The 22,991-nt window shown below is 43.1% G+C and overlaps 3 protein-coding genes across 7 annotated transcripts; 2 read left to right on the top strand and 1 right to left on the bottom strand.

Moving 5' to 3' along the window:
* Positions 1-4,093: 4,093 nt before the first annotated feature.
* Positions 4,094-8,818, top strand: LOC128135273 (lysozyme g-like; the record flags this gene model as incomplete). The annotated part of the gene is made up of 5 exons (XM_052774058.1): positions 4,094-4,325; positions 4,977-5,066; positions 5,682-5,878; positions 6,979-7,117; positions 7,895-8,818. Coding segments are annotated over 5 exons (792 nt in total), but the record flags the coding sequence as incomplete, so codon positions are not given.
* Positions 8,819-12,173: 3,355 nt separating this feature from the next.
* MRPL30 (mitochondrial ribosomal protein L30) lies at positions 12,174-15,775 on the bottom strand. 2 transcript variants are annotated; one of them, XM_052774066.1, is made up of 5 exons: positions 15,650-15,775; positions 15,133-15,213; positions 13,379-13,525; positions 12,447-12,520; positions 12,174-12,356 (listed from the first exon to the last, which is right to left on the bottom strand). In XM_052774066.1, exons 1-5 carry the CDS (start codon positions 15,698-15,700, stop codon positions 12,224-12,226), a joined length of 486 nt encoding a protein of 161 aa, XP_052630026.1. In that variant the 5' UTR covers positions 15,701-15,775; the 3' UTR covers positions 12,174-12,223. The 2 variants fall into 2 exon arrangements, with proteins under 2 accessions (XP_052630026.1, XP_052630027.1); XM_052774067.1 differs by lacking the exon at positions 15,650-15,775 and adding an exon at positions 15,295-15,443.
* An 80-nt stretch (positions 15,776-15,855) lies between these two features.
* MITD1 (microtubule interacting and trafficking domain containing 1) lies at positions 15,856-22,768 on the top strand. 4 transcript variants are annotated; one of them, XM_052773949.1, is made up of 7 exons: positions 15,856-16,083; positions 16,396-16,497; positions 16,594-16,730; positions 16,815-16,901; positions 18,215-18,330; positions 18,661-18,721; positions 21,884-22,768. In XM_052773949.1, the coding sequence occupies exons 1-7, from the start codon at positions 15,930-15,932 to the stop codon at positions 22,166-22,168; spliced, it is 942 nt and encodes a 313-aa protein (XP_052629909.1). In that variant the 5' UTR covers positions 15,856-15,929; the 3' UTR covers positions 22,169-22,768. The 4 variants fall into 4 exon arrangements, with proteins under 4 accessions (XP_052629909.1, XP_052629907.1, XP_052629908.1 ...); XM_052773948.1 differs by lacking the exon at positions 21,884-22,768 and adding an exon at positions 18,809-20,253 and having other exon boundaries at positions 15,859-16,083; XM_052773945.1 differs by lacking the exon at positions 21,884-22,768 and adding an exon at positions 18,809-20,253 and having other exon boundaries at positions 15,860-16,073.
* Positions 22,769-22,991: the final 223 nt, after the last annotated feature.

Here is a 22,991-nt window from a genome sequence, read left to right as displayed (position 1 = left end):
TCAAAAACATCTTGCCTTTTTCTTTCTTATTCAGGAAAAAAACTCCAAAGCTTTGTAATTTGCCTTAGCAAAGGTATAATTGGCTTAATATATATCTTCACAAGGTCCTCCTTACATACACACAGAGATGGCTGCAAACCTCACAGCAGACGTTCACTGCAGACATCCCTCCAGGTGGATGGGTGGCAACTTCACCTTCTCCCCATCCACGCCACCGAGGTGGGCTGCGCTCTGCATGCCAGGATTTGCCTCCCATAGCTACAGAGGGGATTTAGTCTCCAACATCCACCATCTCCTGCCTTCTGGCCCAGGGACTAACACTGCCAGCATCCCTAGCCCAGGCCCAGAGCAAGGCAGCACGGTGGGAGACGGGAGTGGGGAGGGCAGAAGTGTCCTGCTGTGGTGCAAAGGCAACCACCACACTAGGATGCACAACATCATAGTGTCTGCAAGACACACGAAGCCTTTGTGCTAACCAGCACCAGAAAAGCCTCAGCTAAGGACTGCGTTGGGTTCAGGTAGCCATAGCTCAGTGAAGATGGAGACCAACTGGAGAACCTCAAAACCACAGCAACAACCGTGATCAGAAGTGAAGAAAATGTGACCTGAAGAGACTGCAGAACTGGGACAGCTCAGACAAGAAAAAACGTGCTAAGGACAGCTATAATTGTCTATACGCAATAGACAGCCAGGAAAGGGAAAGAAGTAAAAAGAGGTTTGCCACGTCCATGTGGACAGAGTAGAACAACTACACATACATAAATGCAAAAATACATGTAGTTTCCTATTTTTGGCTTTCATTTTTAATTAGCAATGAATACAAAGCATTTAAGTATTGCTCCTTAGTATTTATCTTACAACAAGAACGGTCTTTGCTGTACTTAGGTGAGGTCATGAACAAGACTTCCAAAATACTTGAGAATTTATCTAAAGTCTCAGCTCGGCTTTGCAGGACCCAAGGTTTGCAAACATGAACTTATTACAAAAGACACTGAAATTTGTGCAATTTGTGTAAGTTTCACGGCTCTGTCCTGTTTGCGCTCTCCAGCATGGGGCTTTACATCTGCTCACGGGACAAGTAGAACTTCTGCAAAAACTACTGGGGACTTTTGAAACCAATAAATAAAACCAGCAGGGTTTTGAAATGTATGGTGCAGGTTGTTCCCTATAACAGCCACAGCCTTCTTTCCTTCTTTCAATGCTCTTTTGGATCTGCACTATCAGGCTTAATGTCTTTTTGATTGTTTAAATGCTAAACTATAAAACTGAGCTTTGCTACAATGGTGTCTTAAGTTAATTCCTCAAATATGAACTGTTATTACAGAAAAGAAAAAAAATTTACCAAAGCAGTAGCTGAGAATCATGTATCACAAAGGGTATAGTTTACTGATGGGACTACACTACCTAAAAATTAGATGGGAAAAAAAAGGAAGTGCCACTTGATCCAAGTCAATTTAAACCCACATCCAACACTGAGAAGCTATGGGTGCTTCTAAAATAAGTCTGCAGCAGCAAAACATGTGAAGAATAATCCACTCAAAATTTTTATTACAATTGGACTTGTGTGATTCTTTGTGAAATGCAGGAAGGGCCTAAAAGCAGGTTCTTAAGTTTCTTTATGCTGCCTTAAACATTGTTTTGTATCAGACAGGTCCTGAGTGACCTCCTTGGGTGTCTCTCATTTACAGAGAGAACATCTATTAAATGCATGCCAAAACTCTGAACTACTGGCTTACCAGAATGGAAGAGAGACTTGTTTTATTTTACGAGAAGAGATCCTTACCACTCATTACTGAAGATAAACAAGAGCTAAAAGTAACATATATCACAACTGCCATCACACATTGTTTAAACATTTCCCAGCAGGATTACCCAACTTCCACCTTCCAACCTGAGAAGGTCACTATTTCACTGTTTCTCTGGGTATCAAAAATGCTGCAAAGCCAGACAGGACACACCCAAGGACAACACAAGCAAAAGTAAATCCAGTAGAAACAAGTCAAGTCACGCTCCTACAGTTAAAAAACATCTAAATACAGTTTAAAAGCAGTTAAATATAAAATAGTTAAACACAAATTAAAAATAGACTAAATTTTGTTCATCTCGGCAGCATGATGTTAAAAAAAAAAGCACACTAGTCATTGCTTTGCCTTTAATTGAAAACATTTCCAAGCTGCCTTGTCCCAGGCTGTGTGATATCACCTGCCCTCTCAGGAGCTTAACATGGATATTCTTCAGAGGAAGCTTTTGCAGATGAGCCAACACTCACACCCACACTGAGAAACAATGCTCTGAATCCCTTTCAATTAATGCATAATCTGCTTCTGAAAAATGCCAGGGCCTGCCTCCACAGCTATTATCTCAGTTCTTACACCAAATGTTTTCAGTTTGTACTTAAGTCTCTGTCTCGATAAATCTCTCACTGATGGAAACCAGATTTAACCAACTCGCTCTCTTCCACCTCTTTCTTTCAGGCTTTTGCCCTCCTGACATACAATCAACAAGTTAAATTATTCCTTCGGTCATGTATGTGTACCTTTGGATCATGCCCTTGCCTTTGGCGCAGCTGCACAGACAAAACGGACTGAATTCAGCAGCGGTTTCTGGGGAGGGAAGAAGCACCGGTCCCGGTGCTGCAGTGCGGTAGGGCAACCCGCAGCATGACCAGAGCTCATGGTGCTCTGAGGTGAGCTCAACACGAGGGATCACGTTTCATGGCAGAACCACACTCTGACAGGCTTTTTGTAGTGTTTCTGAAAGATGGAGAAGAACTAGATGAGCTGGAGCTGAATTGGAGGTTGCTGAATGCCTCAGCTAGCAGTGAGTACAAGGGGAATCTGGGACATAAACCATGATTTGGGGCACTTTTGAAGCTGCCCAAAGCCACAACCTGTACCCCTGACATCGCAGGAGAGATTGCAATGCAGAGTGGCTTACGTACTGCCTCCTCCGCGGCAAGTGAGCCATGGGACGAGTGAGAGATGCTGCAAAGAGCACCGGCAAAAGCCGTAACTGGTTTTCCGACCCTGGAGAACCAAGCCTGCGGCAGCTCCCAAGCTCTCGCTGCAGCCTGCTTGACACCGCACGGGTGACAGGGCTGTTGTTATGAACCACCGTGCCCACATGCCATTCGCCCCCAGTAGTCTGAGCATGGGTTTGTTGAGGAAAATACTTCCCAGGACATGTGAGACTCCATGCACGCATATATGATTAAACAATAATTTCTGGATAGGGGTCCAGAAAACATGGGAGATCTGCCTGCCTGCCTGAATTACGGTGATGTAGAAGCAGCAAACTGGTACATCTTTTATGATTCTCCCCCAGCAATAAGGGAATGGTAGCACAGGCCGTTTGGAGATTGCTGGTTTGTGAATCATCTTCAGTGGTATCCTGAATTTTCAATTTTTTTTAACGTCACTTCTGTATGAGCCATATCTGTTCTATTTTCCTTCCTACCAGACGTACTTGCTTCTGTTTCAACCTTCTTTATACTCACTCGTAATCGTGAACAAGAAGAGCTCCATGCATGGGCTGCTGTGACTTTTTGCAGCTGGTTCTCTATGGGAGGTATCAACAGTACAGGAAAAATTTACGGAATTGAATCTTTCAACGCAGTGACATGGGCTGAATTCCCCAGCTTAAAATGCGGAAAAGCTGATGAAAGAGCAAAACAGCATTTCACCCTCACAAAATTTACCGCGGGGCAGAAGCACGTCGGGATGGATTAGCAGTGATGGGGAGGTCTGCCTCCCAGTGGCTTTTTTCCATACTGCTGAACAGCTACAGTAGCTTTAATCCACACTGCCTGCTGATTTGGGTTTGTGCTTTCACCTTTGTTGTGGCTGTACAAGAGGGGATAACAACAGGGACCTGGCATAGTCTCTGCATATCCAAATTCTCAGCGGTTGCAGCTCTGTGTCATGTTATTGTTGCTGGGTCTTTGCCTGCAAAAACCTTATCACATCCAAAAGCGCAGGTTCCTGTTTCCCCATTGTCAGCACATTATTGCTCCCAACAACTGAAGGTGGGTGGTTGTTTTCAGATGAGGCCACTCCTAGTTCCAAACTGTTAGCAACGGGGGTTTTAAATTAAATTAAAAGGTATTTCATTTTTAAAATCGTCATTGTGCTGCAGAGCAGAAACCCTGTTGTGTTTGGGTGGACACACAAGAAGTTGTCAGGCGTTCCTGTTTCCCGTAATACCAGTGACATGTGGGAAGTGCACTGAGTCAGCTGCTCTAACACGCCATCAGCAGATAAAAAGCCCGTTTGCCTCTACAAAGTGCGGCGAGAAAGTGGGGAGACATCCTGCAGCAAACATGTCAGGTCTGTGATGTTTGTCTGATATTCTTGTAAATAATTCACTGTACCAAAGTCTGTTTTCCATTAACTGCTGGGCTCGGGTTAGCATTGTTCCTCTCAGTTGCTGTTTGCATGTTTTCCCTTCTGCAACGGCGTGTTTAGACAACAGAAAATGCAGATAAATTGCAAACTGCAAGTCAGAGAAATTGTAATGTAATTGAAGGATGTTTCATTTCGATTTTTCTTGTTGACAGTAGCTATGGAAAAGCAAGCTGGAGCCAGTAAGTGGTAGGATTTCTTTTGATTCTCACAGATTTTTTTTTTATTTTGGAATAGAAAAAACACCTTTTGGAGGTGCCTTTCTCCATTGGCTGTGTGGGCAGCCCAAGTCACAAGATTAGTCTAGACAGCTAAGTTTTAGGCAAGCTAAAATTTGAGGAGATGAATTGTGCACAAGCTAGTTCACCTCACAAGCTACACTGTGGCTTTATGCTAGCATGACTGAGAGGTAATCCTTTCCAGAGCATGTGATACCATGACTGCATCAGCTAGCACAAATGCCTGCACTATTATCAAAATGATGCCATGGGTTTCAGTCATGGATCTGAAAACATTTCAACGGCATGCATCACACGCTGCGCTGGCCTGACATCTGGTTGTAAATACTGCTCATAGGCTGTTTGGAGCGTTACGGGAATATACTGAACGTTGACACAACTGGAGCTTCGGAGGCAACTGCGAAACCAGAAGGTCTGAGCTATGCAGGTAGGCACTAATTTGGTTGTTCATCTCCCTTTACATCCATGCACAAGCTCATGCCTATTACGGATCCCAGTCTCTGGCTGTCCGTCATTGCCATGTGAGCAGATTTTCCCACAACCAACAAAGATCCTACTTGGGCATGTAAGTTTATGTTGGGAATAGAGTTGCCTTTGAGATGATATTCAAGACCATCACAGAGAAAATGCAAGGTCTGCTGGGTGCATCCAACGCCTGCCATTGAGCCTGCTTTTCTCTCTCACCTTAAGAGGGTTTCCCTCATGATCTAAGTTTCTGAATATTTCCTCATTGTAGTCCTAAATTAAAAGAAACTAAATCTGGGACTAATCCACCCAAAGGCTTAGATTTAAAACAAGAAGACCTGCCTTTTAGTCTGCACACTAGAGAACCGCCCTCTGTATTTGAAAAAATATCTTTTATATCATCTGTGTATTGATTTCTAGGGCACTTACCCTTCAGCAAAATTGGTCAATTCTATCATTGCTTGTCTCTAAACAGATTCAGAAGGATTCAAAAAGTCAGCTCAGTCATAATGACTGTTAGAACAATTAGTTTCTGATTTTAAAAATGAAAGGAAAAGTCATGCACATTGTGTTGTAGGAGTTCCTGCCTCAGAGAAGATTGCAGAAAAAGATTTGAAGAACATGGAGAAATACCAAGCCAAGATTACACAAGCTGGCAACAGCAAGTGTGTTGATCCAGCTGTGATTGCTGGTATTATCTCTCGAGAGTCGCATGCTGGGACAGTGCTGAAGGATGGCTGGGGTGACCATGGAAACGCATTTGGTTTAATGCAGGTATGGTCAACCTTCTTAAAAACACAAACCTCATCCTTCTTTTGAAGCAGAAAGTCAGAAGAGTAGCAAGGTCCCCATTGAAAGGCAGCCCCCTAAACCTTTTCAGCCAACTCTTTGGCCAGAATAAAGCCAACACTGACCCAGCTGTCAGCTCCCGGCACCAGGAAAGGACTCCAGTGAGTGTCAGGGCATGAGCAGACTGCTTTTGCACTGTGAAACCGCTGCTTGCTTCCCAGCGTGCTCTTGGGAATGAAGAGATTAGTTATTCCTATTTCATACTTTAGATAATAAATCTTGTTTCAAAAGCATTTTTTTTTTAACTAGGCACGGAGGCCTGTAGGCTGCAGCTACATACAGTCAGGTTAATTAGCATTTATGCACCACAGGGGCCTGGCTAGTGGGGGATCTTGCTTCATTATTCATGCCTACATTCACGTCTCACTTGTTTGCCAAGTTGTATGCTTATCCATACAATCCCTAAACATTTGCTGCATGCATTGGGATCTGCTTTTGTAACAGCTCCAGCCCCCTCAGACTTGCGCTTTACTACCCCATGGAGAAGAGGTGGAGGAGAAGGAGGAGGAGAAGGAGAAGGAGGAGGAGGAGGAGAAGGAGAAGGAGGAGGAGGAGGAGGAGGAGGAGGAGGAGGAGGAGGAGGAGGAGGAGGAGGAGGAGAAGGAGAGCAGAACTGGGGCAGAGATCGAGGGGAGATGCCTAGAAAAAAAACGGGGTTTTCCCACCCTTGATGCAGCTGGGGAGGAGAGGGGCAGTCACCTTACAGCTGGAAAAGCTTGAACAGCAGTAAGCCCACTTTCTGCACCCTGTCACCTTTACAGCAGCAGCTGTGTTGGGTTTTTAAGGCTCTGACAGACAAGGAGGTGGGGCAGGCATTCCTCTTCAGTGCCCCGATAGTCTGCTATTCACACATCTGCGAGCTTCGCCTGCGCTTTGAGCTGAGCTTGCTTCCTCTCTATACAATTACAAAAGAGGTAAACCATGAGATTAAAGATCAAAATTAATAAAAGCAGCCTGTAAGCAATGAAGAGCTCTGGATAAATAGCGGGGTTTCTGGTGTGCTGATACTGCTGTCTCACTTTCAGGTTGACAAACGGTACCATAAGATTGTCGGGTCATGGGACAGTGAAGAGCACTTAGCACAAGGCACAGAGATTTTATGTGGGATGATAAAGGAAATCCAGAGGAAATTCCCAAGTTGGACAAAGGAACAGCAGCTCAAAGGTAGAGTTTTGTCAGCTTTAAAACACTTCACACATATATAAGTCAAGTGCAATAACACTGTGAAACCAAGCACTTCAGAAAATTGAACACATTCCAGTCCCTATGTTTTATTGAGGCGTGGAATAATATTCCTTAATACTCACTGAAAGGAATAGAGGAATAAGAGTTGGTTAGCTTTCTAGCAGGCTTTTGGAAAACTTGGCAAATATGATGACATTTTTCAGTTGCAAGGAGTAAGGGTGGGTTTTTCCCCTCCTCCATTTCATTTGTTTTGTGTTTCTATACCCACCTACAAAAAGCTACTATCCTGGCAACTCTGAAGAAGGAACACATTAATTTTGAAAACGTATGGTCCTCTCTGGAGGAAACGTTGTATTCTTGAGCACCGATTACAGCTGAAGCAGTCGTGGTTGGGTCTCTTTATTCTAACTACAACACAAATATGCCTGAGGTTATTAATGGGGGTAGGCATGAAGGAATACGCACAAAAGGAAACAGTCATACAACTGAAGATGTTAACATTAGCAAAATACAGCAAGGGGACAATGATCACCAAGTCTGGATGTAAAGGAGGAAATTATGATTTCTTCACAAAGTTAAAACAGAAAAGGAACGCTTCAGTGACAAAAATAGCTGGAAACGGTAATACTATGGCCAATAGTACTCGTGAAAAGAGAGCTACAAAATAAAGCAATGCATTTAAATTGTGATGTTTATTTGCTTATTTACTGATGAAGTATCACCTCTGTTTATGTGTGTCTTTCACTCGCATTTCAGGTGGGATCTCAGCCTATAATGCGGGAGCTAACAACGTCCAGAGCTATGATAGAATGGATATTGGCACAACCCACAATGACTATGCCAATGATGTGGTTGCAAGAGCCAAGTTTTATAAGAGAAATGGATACTGAGATACCCGAGTGATGATTAGATTTGAGTCACTGGTTGTGTACTTTGCTTCTAATTAAAAAAATTCTGGATTTCTCCCCCAGAAAGAGTAAGAATGGGGGAGGGCAATGAATCCAGAAACTAGTGCAAGCTTTCAATGGTTTTTTTTCAGCTAAGGCTAAAAAAATCACTTTAAAAGGTAACACTGCTAATAATCCAAACTGCAACCTATCTTTTGCCATTTATTTTTTATGTCACTTCACGAGAATATTCTAGCAGAGTTTTCATCTGTGCTTGCAGTTTCTCAAGCAGCAGATTAATGCTGCAAGAAAGTTGTAACACTGCTTAACAAGATTTTATCTGCCTTAGATTTTTATCTGTCAATACGTATGTCTAACAGCAGTACAAAATTGGTTTTTAACAACTTGCAATTTTGGAATTGAGCATTTGCAATAAATATTGCATATGTTTAATCTACCGGAAGAGTGTATCACAGTGTATCATATCCTTTCAGAATACTTGCTCTTAACTTTGGTGGTGTGACCCCAAAGTGGCTGTTTATTGTGACAAGAGGGAAAATACTAAGCTATCCTTGACTTTTTTTTGCCCTTCATACTACATTTTAAGCCTTTACAGTTGCAACAATCTGTAAAACTCAAGCTGCTGAAATGAATACTTCTATTGAAGCTATATATCATCTTCAGTGCAGGGTCTGGAGTAAGAATATGCACATTCCATCATGTTTTTAAAGTGGCATGTAGTTTGTAAAATCTGATGCAAGTTCATGCACAATAAACAGATCCTTTTAATCAATCACATAGTAAAGCTTTTGGGGAACCTTAGCTTCAGAGTTGTTGGTTCCATTCAGCCATTTCAAGACACACGAGAGAAAAGCAAGTAGTTTAAAGTGGTTTAAAAGAACCCTCAAGTGTTATCACTGGGGGCTAAAGGAGAAATAACAAAGAGCACAGGGGGGTTGGTTGATTGTTTTAAATATGGTGCATTTTTTTATAGCTAGTATTTTGTACCTGTGATTAAATATATCCTGATACTATTATTAGAATTGTATTGATCTACTCACATGACGGTATTAATTACCAAATCTGAAACAGTAAGTGGACCTGCAACAGAACAATAGCACAGAAATAAATTTATTCTTAAAACAGTACATTTCCACATCGCTACCACATATTGCGCCAAAGATTTGTTTGAATATACTTTAAATGCTACCGCAGGTAGACACAGCAAATGGTTCCTCCCCAAGAAGCAAGCTCAACATGAGCCAGAAAAGGCAGCTAAGGGTACCCTGGGCTGTATGACCAGAAGCACAGCTTGACCGAGGGAAGGGATTACACGTGGTCTAACAAGTGCTTAGTAGAGGCATCTAGAGTAGTGTCATTTTGGGCCCCCTGACCCAGGAAAGGCCAATCAAGTACAGCAGAAAGCCACCAAGGTGGCTGGGGCTGGAGCACTTGCCCCATGAGAAGGGACAGCTTCAGGTGGACCTAACAGCAGCCTCACAGTACCTACCTGTGAGGGATAACTGAGCAGATGGAGCCAGGCTGGCTCCTCCTGGTAGTGCAAGGTGGGAAGAGAAGTGACAACAGGCATAAACTGAAAGAGGAGAGGTTGAGACGGGATACAAGACTGTATTCTACATATAACCGTTCCCCGTGAGGACAGGCCGGCAGCAGAGCAGGCTGCCCAGAGAGGCTGAGCTGTGCCTGTCCTCAGAGGTTTTCAAGACCCAGCTGGACAAAGTCCTGAGCAACCTGGTCTGACCTCAGCGCTGGCCCTGCATTGAGCAGGAGGTTGGACTAGAGACCTGCAAGGTACCTTCCAACCTGAATTTTGCTATCATCTTAAGGCAGCCTGTTTGTTCCCTGGCAGCGTCTCTTACCTGTGCTTCATGAACATTTACATGAAGCATTTACAATGCTGCGCTAATGGAAGTATGTGGACACACACTGTGTTTGTGCACCCTGTTGGTTCAGGTCTTAGACCTGAGAGCAAATCTTTAGAGAACATGTGCCTACACAGAGAAAGTTTAGGATAGCGGATTGACTGTATGACAGTTGTGACCTTGGAGGAAATACAATTTCAGAAACATCCAAACTTACACATGTATTAAAGATTTTAAGAAAATACAATTTCCTTTTTCATTAAAACTGCCAGCTTTTCAATTAAAGACAGCTGTAAACAGCTCTTGTAGCTAAATCTTACCCAGAAATAACAGATACTATCTAAAGCATTTTCCATTCTCTGTATTTGGGGAGTAGGTGTTAGCTCTGCTCTAACTTAGGTAGTTTATCACACACTTTTAAGTTGTGCACAGTACCAAGCAAGCTTGTTCATTAACACATTCTTTCCAGTTTACACTGCAGTACTTTCGAAGGTTGTAGCATCTGTATAGTGTAATGAATAGAAGATCCATATTCACATACATACTGTCTATGACAGAACTGGCAGCACTCCCTGTGTTCAAGATTCACCAGGCTGTAGTGCTGTGGACACAAATCCTGAACGTGCTTGGTAAGGCTGAGTGATCCTGCCTATGGTGCTCCGGGCCACCAATCCTGGTACTAGTCTTGTATTGGCTATCCCTCAGCAACAAGACCCACTTGCCTAATTTTCTGGGCCCTAGTACTTGTGCCATCCTTTTAAGCATGCCCTATAGCTTGGATGCACTACACACGTCCTTCAAAAGGGCTGAAATTTCAGCTTGTCCTGAGTACCTCCCTGTGGGAACATGATCAACACCACAGAGAGACTGCAGTTAAACTCACTGCAGTGCAAGATGCTATGCTGATACTGGAACGAAGGAGGGAGGGAAGAAAAGCAACATTCATTTATCTGCTTCACTTTTTCCTTGCTATTCTATATACTTCAGACTGACACCAGTATTTTCTGTGTCCTTCCCACTACAGCCTGCAGCTTGTTGAGAAAATTGAGTTTTTTCAGCCCAATTTTGTGTTTCTGCCTTCAGCCTGTCCGAAGGAACCATTACACTCTTCAATGCCACTATCACAGCCTATCCTTCTTTTTCCTCTGCACACAGTGCTTCCAGCTTTTATGTCCCTCTACTGTTATCTCTATTCCTTTGAACTCCTACTGGTGTTTACTCTTCTCTGCAAGCAAGCAGAAAGGATAAACACTCATTTTCAGCGACTGTATCCCTCTGATCTTCTCACAACATAGGAGTCATTAACTCCTCTACAGTGTGTCTAGTGTGGGAGAGGCTCACACTGTGGTAAACTATGGAATTTATGCTCACGGGAATGAAAACTACTTTACCATTTGATACAGCAGCTGCTTCCTAACTTTGGCCACAATTCTTAAAACTGTAAATAAAAATATGCACACAGTGCTATTCAAGATCTTTCAGTAAAAGGTATTATTTTATAAACTTGCAGCCCGTAATTACTAACTTGCATTAAAGAGGTATGCTTCAGGGTCTCCAGATTTCTAAAGTTTGCAATTTTAGAACAGGAAAAGCATCAACTTTCACATAGACTGCAGCTCTTAGGCTATTACTATTAAACATTTAGGATCAAGAAATACGTATGAAGCGAGATAGAATGTTTCCTGAAAAACAAATTATACAACCTAGCAAGATGTGAATCACTCCTTCTGTTATTCCCAAATGGAGAGTTCAGGTACTTTTTAAGCTAGAGGAGGCCAGACTGTTTGCTAAGGAACAAGCGTGAGATCTGGATGACCAAGGTAAGTCACCCAAATGCCTGCCTCAATCAAACAACACTCTTGGTGGATAGCCAGTCAATTCTCGTGTAACTGGTAAACAGAGAGCTTTTCAATTCCAGTTCCTTCCTTTGCACAGTGAAGGTGACATCATGCGCCACCACTGTAAACCTTTACTGTTAGCTGGGAAACGTCCTCACCATCATTAGTTAGATCTAGTCTACTTCTCTGCTTATCTGACTTTTATAAAGTTTTCCAATAGCTAGCCATAAACTGCAGTAACATAGCCACAAAACTAAAACACAAGGACAGAAAGCCTATCATTCATTTAATATTTCAGGCAAACATTACCAACACTGAATTTTATATTTGTACACATGTAATCCTTCTTTAAGCATCAGTGTCACCTCCGCTACTCACACCAGACACAGTAAGAAGTAAGCTTACATTTCATAGACAAACTCTTAACTTGGGAGTTAAATTATTTATTTTATAAAATATAAATCTAACCAGCACACCTTATGACTTAATTTCTTTCTGCTCCACAGGTTTCAGATGCCGTTTAATGACAAGCTCTCCCTTGCTCGTAAGAAAGGTGTCCGACATTTCCTCTTCTGTTGGCAACCCATAAGGTAGTTTCAGTGGCTGTATTCTACAGGCAAAAGAGTTTGCTTAGTGAAGTCCTATGACTAGAAGAGAGTTACATTAAGTATTCCAAATTAAAAAAAAAAAATTAACAAACCTTATCAGGTGTTTAACAACTTTCAGCCTGGAATTCACAGAAGGAATATTTTTGTGCAGTCTTGGCTGATGCGCCTATATAAAGGATAGAATAGGTTTTACAAATGCATTGCCAAACCCCAAATCTCTGTTCACTGAACTTTTCACACTATCAGTAAAACTACAAACTGTATTTGCAAATATAAGATTTAGAGAAATAAATTATGCATCAAGAACATACATAAAAATACAAAATCAAAACTTGATCAAACTCTTGATGCCAGTAAAATGACAAATCCAGATTTATTCCCATTATATTATCAATATATTCATATATCTTCCAACTATTAAAAATACTGTAAGTGTAAATACAGTAGCTTAGGAGTAAGACTGCTTGCTTCAGGTAGATCTTAAATTGATCAAGCAAACATTTTTTCTCTGTAATATAACACTGACTAGACAAATTTTTGCACAACGTGCAATTGGCCTGAAAAATTTGGATACACACATCTTTGACACAAACTCTTAAGAGTCTGTTTGAAAATTTATCATCCCTTTTGGATTTGGAAGCGTTTTCAATAATAAATGAGTCTTATTTGCCTACCTGCAATATCTGAATAATATGACCCACAGCAAAAATTGAACTCAATGAATCTAGAAATCTATTTTTATTATTTTAGCAGAATTCTCAAGGTAAGGTTCTCCTCAGGCAGGCATAGAAATACCATACAGTGATATTCTGAATTCCCACTAAATGGGCATTTGCCATTAATGTTCTTCTCAGCTCTTAAATGCATCATTGATTTCTCAATTACATTTATTTTATAGCAGCTGTAAAGCAATCCGAGTTCTGTGACTGCAAAACAGGTCCTTAAAAAAACCCACCACCTTAATTCTACCCTATGTTTACACATTTCTGATGTACACAATAAGTATGAAGAACAACAATCATACTTTATCCAGTCCAAGATCTTTTATTATCTTCTTTTCCCAATACGGGCGACCAATTACACTTTTTATTCTAGTAATAACATGGATTTTGTGGGGCTGCTCAGGGTCACCTCCATACTTTTCATGATCTCCAGGCCGCGGCTGAAATACCTAGAAGTTCACAAAAACAGAAAGTTTTTTCCTAAATATCTGAATTATTATAGTTAACAAAATAACTCTCTAAAACATATTTCAACCTTGGTAAAAATTCTTACATGTTTAGCTGCCTTTCTTTTCAGAAGGTCAAAGCACCAACAAGCGACCTCAAATTTAGCTTTTATAAGATTAAGTCAAACATATTTTTATAAAGGTTTGCATTCTTGAGTTTGGCTGTGCAACTGAATAGAAATACATGGACAACACTATGCCAGCACAGCACTTAATTCACATGCATCTCATTGAAGAACCTCTACTTAGCCTCTGAACGGTATGTTTTTCCAAAGGCTTTAAGAATGATTTTAAGGAAAAGAGTCAACTGATACTAGATGGTATCTTGCAAAAGTATAAGCTAAAAATGTAAATGTAAAAATGTACAACGTAAGTCAATCTTCCAATCTCTTTGGTTTTAGTTATTTATTGAATAGACTATTTTAGTTGGAAGGGACCTACAACAATCGTCTAGTCCAACTGCCTGACCACTTCAGGGCTGACCAAAAGTTAAAGCAGGTTAAGGACATTGTCCAAATGCCTCTTAAACACTGACAGGGTTGGGGCATCGACTCCAGTGTTTGACCACCCTCTCGGTAAAGAAATGCTTCCTAATGTCCAGTCTGAATCTCCCCTGGTGCAGCTTTGAATCATTTCCATGTGTCCCATCACTGGATCCCAGGGAGAAGGGATCAGCACCTCCCTCTCCATGTCCCATCCTCAGGAAGCTGTAGAGAGCAGTGAGGTTGCCCCTCAGCCTCCTCTTCTCTGAACCAGACAAGCCCAAAGTCCTTAGCCGCTCCTCATAGGACATGCCTTCCAGCTCTATCACCAGCTTTGATGCCCTCCTCTGGATGCATTCAAGGACTTTTAACATCCTTCTTAAATTCTGGAGCCCAGAACTGCACACAGTACTCCAGGTGAGGCTGCACCAACGCTGAATACAGCGGGATGATGCCCTCTCTTGACCAGCTCGTTATGCTGTGCTTGATGCACCCCAGGGTGCGGGTTGCCCTCTTGGCTGCCAGGGCACACTGCTGCCTCATGCTGAGCCTGCTGCCAGCCAGCACCCCCAGATCCCTTTCCGCAGGGCTGGTCTCCAGCCACTCCTCTCCCAATTTATACTTGTGCCTGGTGTTAATCTGTCCCAGGTGCAAAATCTAGCATTTGTTCTTGTTAAATTTCATGCCATTGATGATTGCCCAGTGCTCCAGTCTGGCCCTCTGCAAGGCCTCTTGTCCCTCGAGAAAGTTGACAGCACTCCCAGTTTGGTATTGTCAGCAAACTTGCTAATGTTGCATTCAACTCCTGCATCCAGATCATTGATAAAGATATTGAACAGAACTGGCCCTAGAATTGAACCCTGAGGAACACCGCTGGTGACCGGTCACCAGCCAGATGTAGCCCCATTCCCTACAACCCTTTGAGCCCTGCCGTTCAGCCAGTTCTTCACCCAGTGCACCATAAACCCACTCATCCCACAGCCTCTAGAAAGCTGTCATACCACAGAAAGCACAGAATTAAGCAGGCTAATACCTATTTTTCACTTTCTCAACTACTGAAGCACATACCGAGTCTGGAATTCTCGATCTGGTAAAGAGACAACGAGCCCACACTACGGACGCCATCCCCTCCATCCTCTTCCCCAGCATCTGCAAAGAGATCAGGACATAACTCGTCGGGACTTTCCTTACAGCTCTTCAGACCTGCGAACGGGTTACACAGCCACTCACGCTCAGACCGGGTGAGCACCCATCCCGCCTTTATCACGTCTCTCGGCGGTTGAAGAACAGACTGTGCTGACACCGGGCGCCCGCGGGCTCCTCGGCCTTTCCAACGGCCGCGCTCTCCTCTCAGGGGAAGCACCGACCGGGCGAGGGGGCGAAGCTGGCAGCGGCGTGAAGCCAGCCCCCTCCCCGCTTCTCCTCCCCCCCCCCCCCCCCCAGCGGCGGCTGCCGGTCGCCGCCATGGCCGCTCCCCACCGCCCCTCATCGCTTCACGGGGGAGGCCCCCCCGCCGCCGCAGGCGGAGCGCCTGACAGCCAGTACCGCGTCGCGCCCGAACCGAACCCCCAACCCGGGCCACCACCTGCCAAGCTGCCGCCTGCCTCAAGCCGCCTCCGCCCGCCGCGGCCGCCATCTCCGGTGCACAGGCTCCCGGCCGGGCACCGGCACCACGGCACTTCAGTTCCGCGCCGGCGGAAGGACATCGGTGAGACACTGCCCCCCCCCGCTCCCCCCCCCTTCGGTTTCTATTCCCCTAGCGACGGGTGAGGCGGCGCGCATGCGCAGCTTCCCCCCGGCCCGGCCCGCGTCGGTGCCGGAGGCGTGGCCGCCGCGTGCCGGTCCCCGTCCCCGCCGCGGCCCCCATGTCGCGGTCGGGGGTCGATGGCACCGTCGCGTTGGAGCGGGCCGGGGCGGAGGCGGTGAAGCGGGCGGTGGAGCTGGACCTGGCGTCTCGGTTCCAGGAGTCGTTGGTGTGCTACCAGGAGGGCATCGACCTCCTGCTGCAGGTGGTGAAAGGTACCGGGCGGTGGGCGAGGGGCGGTTTGGCAGCCGTTTGCTACAGCCGTTGAGGCGGTTGGTCGTTAAACACACCCCCCCCGTCCCTCTCCGGCCCTGTCGGAGGCCGCCAGCCGCGGGTGGTTCGGAGGAGAGACGAGCCGTGCTTGCCGCCGAGGGCCCGCTCCCGTCCTCCGCCGCCTCCCGGGGAGGGAGAGGAGAGCCGGGGGTCTCTCCCTCACCGGGAGAGCGGGGGCCAGGCAGGGCTCAGCTCCCCGTCCTTCCCCCCGCTCCGCCTCGAGGAGAACCGGCCTGCGTGCTTTTGATTCACAGCCACGAAAGATGAGGCAAAAAAGCACCGTTACCGGCAGAAAATATCCGAGTACATGACCAGAGCCGAAGACATTAAAAAACACATTGAAAAAGAGAAACAAGGTACGGAGCTGCGATGTACCCGTTCGCATTGTTACGTGAACGTTTTGTGGGCGAGGTAGTTGACGTAGGAATTACGCCGCGATCTTTTCTTTTCAGATGGCAAATACCATAAGCAAATCAGGATAGAGGAAAACGCAACAGGTTTCGGCTACGAAAAGCTTTTCCAAGAGTACCTTAGTGAGATTGTTTCTGAAGTTTGGGTGGAGGACCCGTACATTAGGCATGTTCATCAGGCAAGTAGATATTCGGTGTAACTGACGCAGATGTAACTACTAAAAAAAAAAAAGAAATTACTAAATTAAATAAAACTTTTACAGTTGTATAACTTCCTGCGATTCTGTGAGCTGCTAGTTAAGGGGCCATGCAAAGTGAAAACAATCCACCTCCTCACTTCCTATGATGAAGTAAGTGTCTACTTTTTGGTTTCTGTTTCCTTGTACTCAGGTGATACTGTTGTCCGAAAAGCGGATTCGTTAGCTGGTGTGCAACGAGCCAATTATCACACATGCAGGAGAGACATTATTTATTTCATATTTGCACAAAGATGAATGCTAGGTGGTAATTCCACAAAGGTAGCACGCCCTGCAGTTAAACAAGCAAGCAATTTGTACAGTTTTAGATTCACCCACTTAGTTTCCAAAGTCCTTCCCCAAAATCATTATTGGTAGTCACTTACCTGCCACCATTTCTATTGGGCTAAGGTTTTCTCCACTTCGAATTAGAAGTACAGTGTTCTACACTGCATGCTCAAGGAGTGGGGGGGGTAGGTCTTTTAGGTCTTGAATTGAGTCAGTGGTCATGATCTCCTCCTGCTGCCTTTACTTTTCCCCTAGTTCATGCTGCTTTGGCAATCATCGGGTGTCTTCTGGAGCAGGATGTTTCCTTTTTATCAGTCTTTACTTGCTTCTTCAAGGGTATACTGGCTGGCAAAGCCTGCATCGTTTATACAAAGTAACCAGACCTACATAGTGAAACTATTGAGTAATGGTCCTCCTTAAAGGACAGTGCATGGTGTTTAACCCTAAATTGAGCAGTATCACCACAGTTAGGCCGTAACTCAAACATATGACCACATGCAAATATATATATGCGCACACATATTTATTTTTAAACACAGATTTATTCTTAACCGTACTTGTTAGACTGAGGCTCTGACACCTTCAGCAGAAAACACGAAGAGCAAAATAAATATATGATTGTTGAACATAAGTAACTTCATAAATTCAGGCTTTCCTGATAACTAATAAATTCTTGGTAAGCAAGATCTGAAATGGAAAAGATATTTTTGTGAAAGCTTTGTTGTGGAAAATATCATCAAAACCAAAACATCTGTTAAGATACCTTTTTTCCCCTCTTCAAACAGCTGTATATAGTTGTCATTTTAGAAGCTTTGATGAGCTAAAACCTCTCAAACGATCACTGCATGTATTTTGCCTCAAATAGTAATTGCATGTATTTTGCCTCAAATAGTAACACATATCTAGTTTCAAGGGGCTGAGAGTAACCTCTTCCTCCACATTCCTTAGCAAGTACCTGTAATCTGTCTGCTTTTTATCCTGTCTTTGAAACTGCAAATCTACCTTCATCCAAGTGACTTTCTTTGGGTTTAAGTTTTTACTAAAAAGGTTTTGTTGGTGAGTTTAGGAAGAAGTGACCAAAAGTAGAATATACGTTTAAAAAAGCCCCAAACCTTCCACATTATTTTTACTTTTAACAGGGCAGTGGGAGGAGTCAACAGATAAGTGGCTTGGAAGAAATACAACAATCATTGAGGAATTATGGAGTAACACTGAATATTGCATTTTCATCTTCAATACATGATCGAGAAATTAGGTGGGTGATATAAAAAATTAGTAAATGCCAGTTATTTGAAGTCAAACTACATAACCCTAACTTTTGAGACAATTTCTAATTACAGCTGTGGTTAACAAAGTGGAAGGCAGTGGCCCTCACTCGGTAAAATCAGCCCTCTGTAGTTTCATGTGTTCTAACTGAACATAACAGTAGATATCTCTTTATACAGAACAGTGTCTTCCCTGGTTCATACAGGTATCGGTGACGCTAGGAAATATTGAAACAAGAAGCTTGTGCGTCGTGTGGGTATAACTTTTTTTTTTTATTCAACATATTCATGGTTTTCACATGTGTGAATTTTTAAAACAGATTCAACAATGGATGGATGATTAAGATTGGAAGGGGTCTTGATTATTTTAAGAAACCACAGGTAAGAATGCTTTGATCTCTTTAATTAACTTATACTGTAGAAGAGCTTGTTCTATGTTCACCATGTCAATTCTGTTAATTTCTGCAGGGTCGTTTCAGCATTGGATACTGTGACTTTGACTTGCGACCTTGTCATGAAACAACAGTGGATGTCTTTCATACTAAACATACGAAGAAAATGTGATCAGATATGACTGCTTTTAATGAGTTTTTTTATAAGCATCAAAATGTAAGACCAGAAGATGCTGCTCGAGTCCAGCTGTCCACCCGTGGAAGCAACTCTTCTAAGTACTTAGTCCAGCACAGCTTTTATAATCTATAGGTTTAAGAATATTTGAGACTTTTCAGGCTGAGAAAACACAACTGTACAATTCCTCCACTGTACTTCTCCCATAATCTTAATTAACACAATCCATGTCTAAATTTGATCTTGATTTCATAACAGACCCTCAATACTGTCTCTCAAAGGTCTCTTTACTGTCATTTCTTTTTTTACTATTGATTTTGTCTTGAGCAAATTTTTTTTCTTTCTGTCTTTAATTGACCACCTCACAAACATTTGAAGCTGGACTGCCACATGTCCTCTTTTACAAGCAGCCTTATTTATTTCCTTTAATTCCTGTATTCTAGTCATGAGTACTGTTCTGCTGTGTTTTAGTCAATCCCGTAATACCTGATTTCACAGACTTTACTGGTAACCCCAAATCTAGCATTCTGTTCTCCAAGCTCCTTGCGTACAAACATTGTAGTGTTCAGTATACAGACATTTTAGGGTCATCTTATGTGTCTCTGCATGATGGATTTGGGGTTGGAAAGGATGCAGACAGCTGTATTCTTTTCCCTGTCACTCCTGTATGTTCTTTTATTCCGTGATGTATGGTCATATACCTGATTAGGCGTGGAAAGGTTGTATGATCCTCTCCCGATCTTTTTCCCTGACTTGCAAGTTTAATGTCCTTCCAGCTAGTCATGCCAGTCAGAACTGCGGTAAGCTATTTCCCTGCTACTAAGATAGTTCCCTAAAAAAATAATAATTGATTTTTAAATTCCAGAAGTTGGATACCCTGAAACTTTCTTGTTGTTAAGGATTCCAAGGAATATGCTAGTCTACTATGCTAGTAGGAAAAGTCAGTCTTTTCTTGTCTTCCCTTCATTCTCTGCAAAGCGGAAGGTATCACCTGAGCTGCTGCTGCTTTTTCTCCTAATACAAGAGTTCTTGATTCTTGTCAGCAAGAATCTGGCAAAGTCGTACATTCTGACATGAAGAACAGGCAGTGGCCTCTTTTGCAGGTCCCATCAAAATCTTTTCAGCCTCAAGACTGATAGGTGCCTTACGCTTTCTGCACCTTGTGATACAATATGCCTCCATATTCTAGTAGCACATTCATTGCTAGAACTTTTTCTCTCTCCTATGTTTCTTTTTCCTGATGGCTGGTGTATTCCATTATCCTTTTTTTATTATTTGCTTTATTTTTCTTTCACCTTCTGTCATCTAATGCTGCTATTCTTTTAGTCTTGCCTCTAACACGACAAATCTACAGCTGTGTAGACAAATCTACTGTGGACAAATCCACAGCTATCAAGAAGAAACAGAGCTGGTCTTTGCCTTGTTCTCTGGGTCACAATTTGCCAGTGGTCTGCCTTTATGCTTTTGCATAATAATGTCTCAGCTTTTCAGTGTCACATCAGCAAAAAGAATAACATACGTGCCACACAGGCTGTACGCTACCAGTCGATCCACCCAAACATTCCGTAGATGCTCCCTGGCATGCTGCTGTGATACTAGGTTTCTGGTCACTGTCATCAGTTTTATTCAGTTGTGTATAATACGTGCCTGTTTTTAATGGGAATAAAGAAGTTTTTTTATTATTTGTAGTTTTAGTCATCTGTTTGAATTTTTCTCTGCACTGCATAGGGTAATCCAAGGAAGCTGGGTAATGCCCTATAGATCAGTCGTTTTTGGGAGAAGGTTCACTGTAAATACAGTAAGTTTCCCAAATGTGAAGCTTTGTATCTTTTAATCTACTCCAGCAATTTCAAACATACAGGGGGCAAAATAAAAAGCCACCTTAAATATTTTAGATCAACTTTAAATTTTAATACTTAACTGGAAATCAAAGTAAAAATCTTTATGCTTTCTGCATCTTGTAATACAATATGTCTCTCTGTTCTAGCAGTAAGCCCCTCTGATGTCGTCCTCTATAAATACCACAAGAGGCAAGCATGGTCTTCCCTCTCTTGCCCATTTGTTGCTAGAACTTTTTCTCTGTTTTCTAATTAGACTATAATTCACTAGCTAAGACTGCAGATTTCCTTGCAGACCCCATGGATATGCAATATCAGCACATATGTACAACTAAGCCTTTAGTGACATACCAGTTGGCGCTGCACTGCTGTTGTTACCTATAAGATCTTTATCTCTGAATTGTTCCTTTCACTGTCGGTAGGAACACCATGTACAAAGAGGAATGGGTGTCAATGAATGGAAAAAAAAAAATTATCAGAGCAATCTAAGAGTACAGTTCCACAGTCATTTTACTGACTCCAGGCCATGTTCTTCTGTGCTGCCATTCACACTTACGTAGTCAGGTCATCACCAGGATTGTACAGCCAGGACTGTCCCTCCTGGCATCATCTGTGGAGATGAGCTTAGGCCACCTTCCCCGCTGGAGTCAGCTGAGTGCGGTTCAGGGCTGGATTCGGCCCCATTCGCTGCTCTCCTTAGCTAAAGGTGGGTTGCTTCTGCCATGTAATTTCCTCCGACTGAGTGCTGGTCAACCAGCCATCTTTTAAAGGTGACAGTGTGGAAGTAACATAGTAAGGCATCATAGGCTTTTGCAGGGCTCACTTGTTAAGAAATATTTGCAGGTAAGGGTCTCATCTGGTTGGCACAATTTAATTAACAAAGGAGGGAAGCACTCATAAAAGGATATACTGCCTAGGGCTTCCTAATCTGTCTAGAGACTCCTTATCTGAAGAATTTCAGTTGCTGCTTATCTGACAGTTTGGTGAAGAACGAATTGTATAACCTAGCAGTATACAAACTCTGTAACTGCATTGCTTGGGCAGAGTTCCTATCAGCAGAGGCTGTCTCTGCTGTTCTGTGTTCTCTCCTATAGTAATAAACTGCTGCTGTTCTGACCTGATCAAAATTGCATTCCAGTTATTCTGCGACAGAATTTGGTGCAGTGGCTTGGATTCGCGTGTCCTGCTTCTCTTGGGAGGACCACAGACTGATCCCTGCCAAAATGTCCTTGGTGCCACTCAGAAAGGTAAGGGACTTTTTGAAATCCCTACTAGAGCTTCAGGTTGTCTGTCTGGACAAGGACACTGGAATCAGAATATCCTTACAGACCTGATCGTAAGTCTTTTAAGTCCGGTAGGATTCAGTTGCCCTAACTTTCCACCCAACTCTTCCTTCATGCCGCAGCCTCAGGAATGTGATTAGGACAGCCCCAAGGACATTAACATCACTGCTCCTTTACTTTCCTTAGGCCAGACTGGTCCTTATTTATCTTGCCCTATTAACAGCAATATTGTTTCTTGCCTAATTGATACTGGTGTTTCTCGATACACTTTATCTCCCTCCGATTTTCCTGCAGCTCCCTTATCTTCAGAAGGAGTAAAAGCTGTTGGTATTTCAGGACAATCCATGTGTCATCCAGTAACAAGCCCTTTGTAACTATCATCTGCCTCATTTCTGGATACCATGCTTTCCTTTTAAGTCCTACCACCCCAGTTTACCTTCTGGGAAAAGACTCTGACGTCAATTGGGTTGTACTACATTTTGTGCCCTGAATGGAATTTACCTTGATGTGGTCACACCTCAACAGGGTGAATTTATGGCTTTTTTGCTTGATGAACCTCCCACTTCAAATTTAACTAACTCTACTATTTGAAGGCAGTTTGGTGAAGAAAGAGTTGTGTAACATAAAGGTATATAAACTCTGTAACTGCCTCATTTGGGTAGAGTTCCTATCAGCTGAGTCTGTCACTGCTGTGCTGGGTTCTCTCCTACAGCTATAGCAATAAACTGCTTCTGTTCTGACCTGATCAAAATCGCATTCTGCTTGTTTGGCAACAACAGTGAAATATGTCTTGAGCCTTTCTTTCATAATGTTACTTTATATTGAGCTCTTATTTTTATTTAACATGAAAACTGTCATTTTCAGTTCGCTATTGCCTTTCATTAGCAAATTTTCTCCTAGGTGGCAACATAAGGAACCTGTTTCTCCTAGATGTGTATTTGCAAGTGTATTTCCTAATGTAGA

The sequence above is a fragment of the Harpia harpyja genome, chromosome 22 (assembly GCF_026419915.1).
Source record: "Harpia harpyja isolate bHarHar1 chromosome 22, bHarHar1 primary haplotype, whole genome shotgun sequence".
NCBI lineage: Eukaryota > Metazoa > Chordata > Aves > Accipitriformes > Accipitridae > Harpia > Harpia harpyja.
The sequence above is the reverse complement of the archived record's forward strand: the minus strand, read 5'-3'. Positions and strand labels throughout refer to the sequence as shown.

Bases quoted from the DNA above. Each gene is read 5' to 3' on its own strand.
- MITD1 (XM_052773949.1), top strand. From the start codon at position 15,930: ATGTCGCGGTCGGGGGTCGATGGCACCGTCGCGTTGGAGCGGGCCGGG. The intron at 16,731-16,814 runs GCAAGTAGATAT...AAACTTTTACAG, and splicing joins ACATTAGGCATGTTCATCAG to TTGTATAACTTCCTGCGATT. The intron at 18,331-18,660 runs GTGGGTGATATA...TTTTTAAAACAG, and splicing joins ATACATGATCGAGAAATTAG to ATTCAACAATGGATGGATGA.
- MRPL30 (XM_052774066.1), bottom strand. From the start codon at position 15,700: ATGGCGGCCGCGGCGGGCGGAGGCGGCTTGAGGCAGGCGGCAGCTTGG. The intron at 15,214-15,649 runs GTGGTGGCCCGG...ATCTCTTTGCAG, and splicing joins GGCAGGCGGCAGCTTGGCAG to ATGCTGGGGAAGAGGATGGA. The intron at 12,357-12,446 runs GTTTGTTAATTT...TTTTGCCTGTAG, and splicing joins GTTGTTAAACACCTGATAAG to AATACAGCCACTGAAACTAC.